At 57.0% G+C, this 1754-nt stretch overlaps 1 protein-coding gene across 1 annotated transcript; it reads right to left on the bottom strand.

Annotated features, from left to right (window-relative positions):
* Nucleotides 1–216: 216 nt before the first annotated feature.
* Nucleotides 217–1533, bottom strand: LOC121357708 (FERM domain-containing protein 6-like; the record flags this gene model as incomplete). The annotated part of the gene is made up of 2 exons (XM_041475241.1): nucleotides 217–372; nucleotides 1259–1533. Coding segments are annotated over 2 exons (431 nt in total), but the record flags the coding sequence as incomplete, so codon positions are not given.
* Nucleotides 1534–1754: the final 221 nt, after the last annotated feature.

Below are 1754 nucleotides of genomic sequence, written 5' to 3'. Positions count from 1 at the left end.
GGAGCACCCTAGGATAGTGGAAGGTGGTGGGGGGGTGGAACAGGATGGGATTTAAGCTCCCTCCCAACCCAAACCATTCTGAGAGTCAAATAAAACACCCCATGCTCCTACAACAAACAAACTGCTTTCTTCCCTGGAGAGAAAAAAACAGCAAGTAGTTCTCAGGGAGGGCATTCCCAAAATTCAGATCCCAACAGCCACAGGGCCAGGGCTCACCTTGTACAACCTGTAGTAGTGCACGGCCACGTCGTCCAGCCTGACGGCCTCCTTGATGTACTTGAGATGGGCTTCTGAGGCTGTCAGGGCAAACTGGTCCTTGTGCATGTTGGGGACGTGCTTCAGGATGTAATCCTTGCCCCTCTTGGCAACCACCTGCGTGGAGGGGGAGAGAAGCTTGTCCAGCTGCCCTGTGCTGGCCCCTGGGAGTGGTGGTTTCAAGGGAGAAGGGCAAACTGGAGCTTTGTTCTAGACATCTCCGAGCAAAAATAAAGTAATTACAGCAGCCAGGGACTTCTTGCCAGCAGGATTTCCTGCTGGGAAGTGTGCTCCATGTGGCCATTCCATGGTGACACCTGTGCTGGGGCAGGGAGAGTCACACACGGGCTCAGGCCACCACTCCTCAGTGACATGTGTGAAAAAAGGAGAAGTGGGCAGATTTTGGGGCAAAACCAAGTAAAGGGGTTGGGAAGGAGAAGAAAAGGCACCAGGGGGAGCTTCGAGTACCTGAAGGGGCTCCAGGAGAGGTGGTGAGGGACTGGGGACAAGGGATGGAGGGACAGGACACAGGGAATGCACGGGGACTTGGGACACAGGGAATGGCTTCCCACTGCAAGAGGGCAGGGATGGATGGGATTTTGGGAAGAAATCCTTCCCTGGGAGGGTGGGCAGGCCCTGGCACAGGGTGCCCAGAGCAGCTGTGGCTGCCCCAGGATCCCTGGCAGTGCCCAAGGCCAGGCTGGACAGGGCTTGGAGCAGCCTGGGACAGTGGAAGGTGGCAGGGGGTGGGACTGGATGTTCTTCATGATCCTTCCAACCCAAACCATTCTGGGATTCTGTGCCACCAGTCCCCAAAGGGCTGCCCCTGATGCTGGTGGGGCAATGCCTGCAGAGAATCCCTCAGGAGCTCCCAGGGAATTCCCCAGCAGCTCCAAGCCGCAGCTATTCCACCCCCACAGCTGTCCCAGGTTATTCACAACCAGGGCTAGCCCAGGATGCAGCCAGAGGAGCCCAGAGCAGGGAGCACAGCAGGATTTCTTACCCAGGCAGGGAAATAGGCCTCGGGCTCGAAGTATTTCCCGTAGTGCTTGTTCCTCTTGAAGTCCCCCAGGTCGGCTTGGAGGGCGAAGGCGGTGAGCAGGAAATAAGCCTCTTCCCTCAGCACACACTGGGAGTGCAGCACCTGCTTCCTCAGGTGCCAGTAGTAGTAGTACCGAGCTGTCCTGTCACTGGGGAGGCACAGGGGACACAGGGAGGAGTGAACAGCCAGGGGACACCCGCTGGGAAGCCTCACTGAAGGGTTTTGTTCCCTCTTCCCTATTTGTTAAAATCCTGCAAAGGTGCAGCCGCTTCACCAGGCAGGTGGAGTAACCCCCTCAAAAAGTCTGAGCAGGGGCCACGGTGTCCCCAAAGCCCTGGGAATCATTTTAGCCCCAAGGCAGGAGCTGCAGCTCCCACCCAGCTCTGGGTAAGTTCAAATCAGGCTGTGCTAAACCCCCAAACACATCGTCCCCTGTGGCATTCACATTTTCTGGAAA

This window comes from Pyrgilauda ruficollis, unplaced genomic scaffold, assembly GCF_017590135.1.
Source record: "Pyrgilauda ruficollis isolate IOZ18807 unplaced genomic scaffold, ASM1759013v1 scaffold3405, whole genome shotgun sequence".
Classification (NCBI taxonomy): Eukaryota; Metazoa; Chordata; class Aves; order Passeriformes; family Passeridae; genus Pyrgilauda; species Pyrgilauda ruficollis.
Note: the sequence above shows the minus strand (reverse complement) of the source record. Positions and strands in the feature narration are given on the sequence as shown.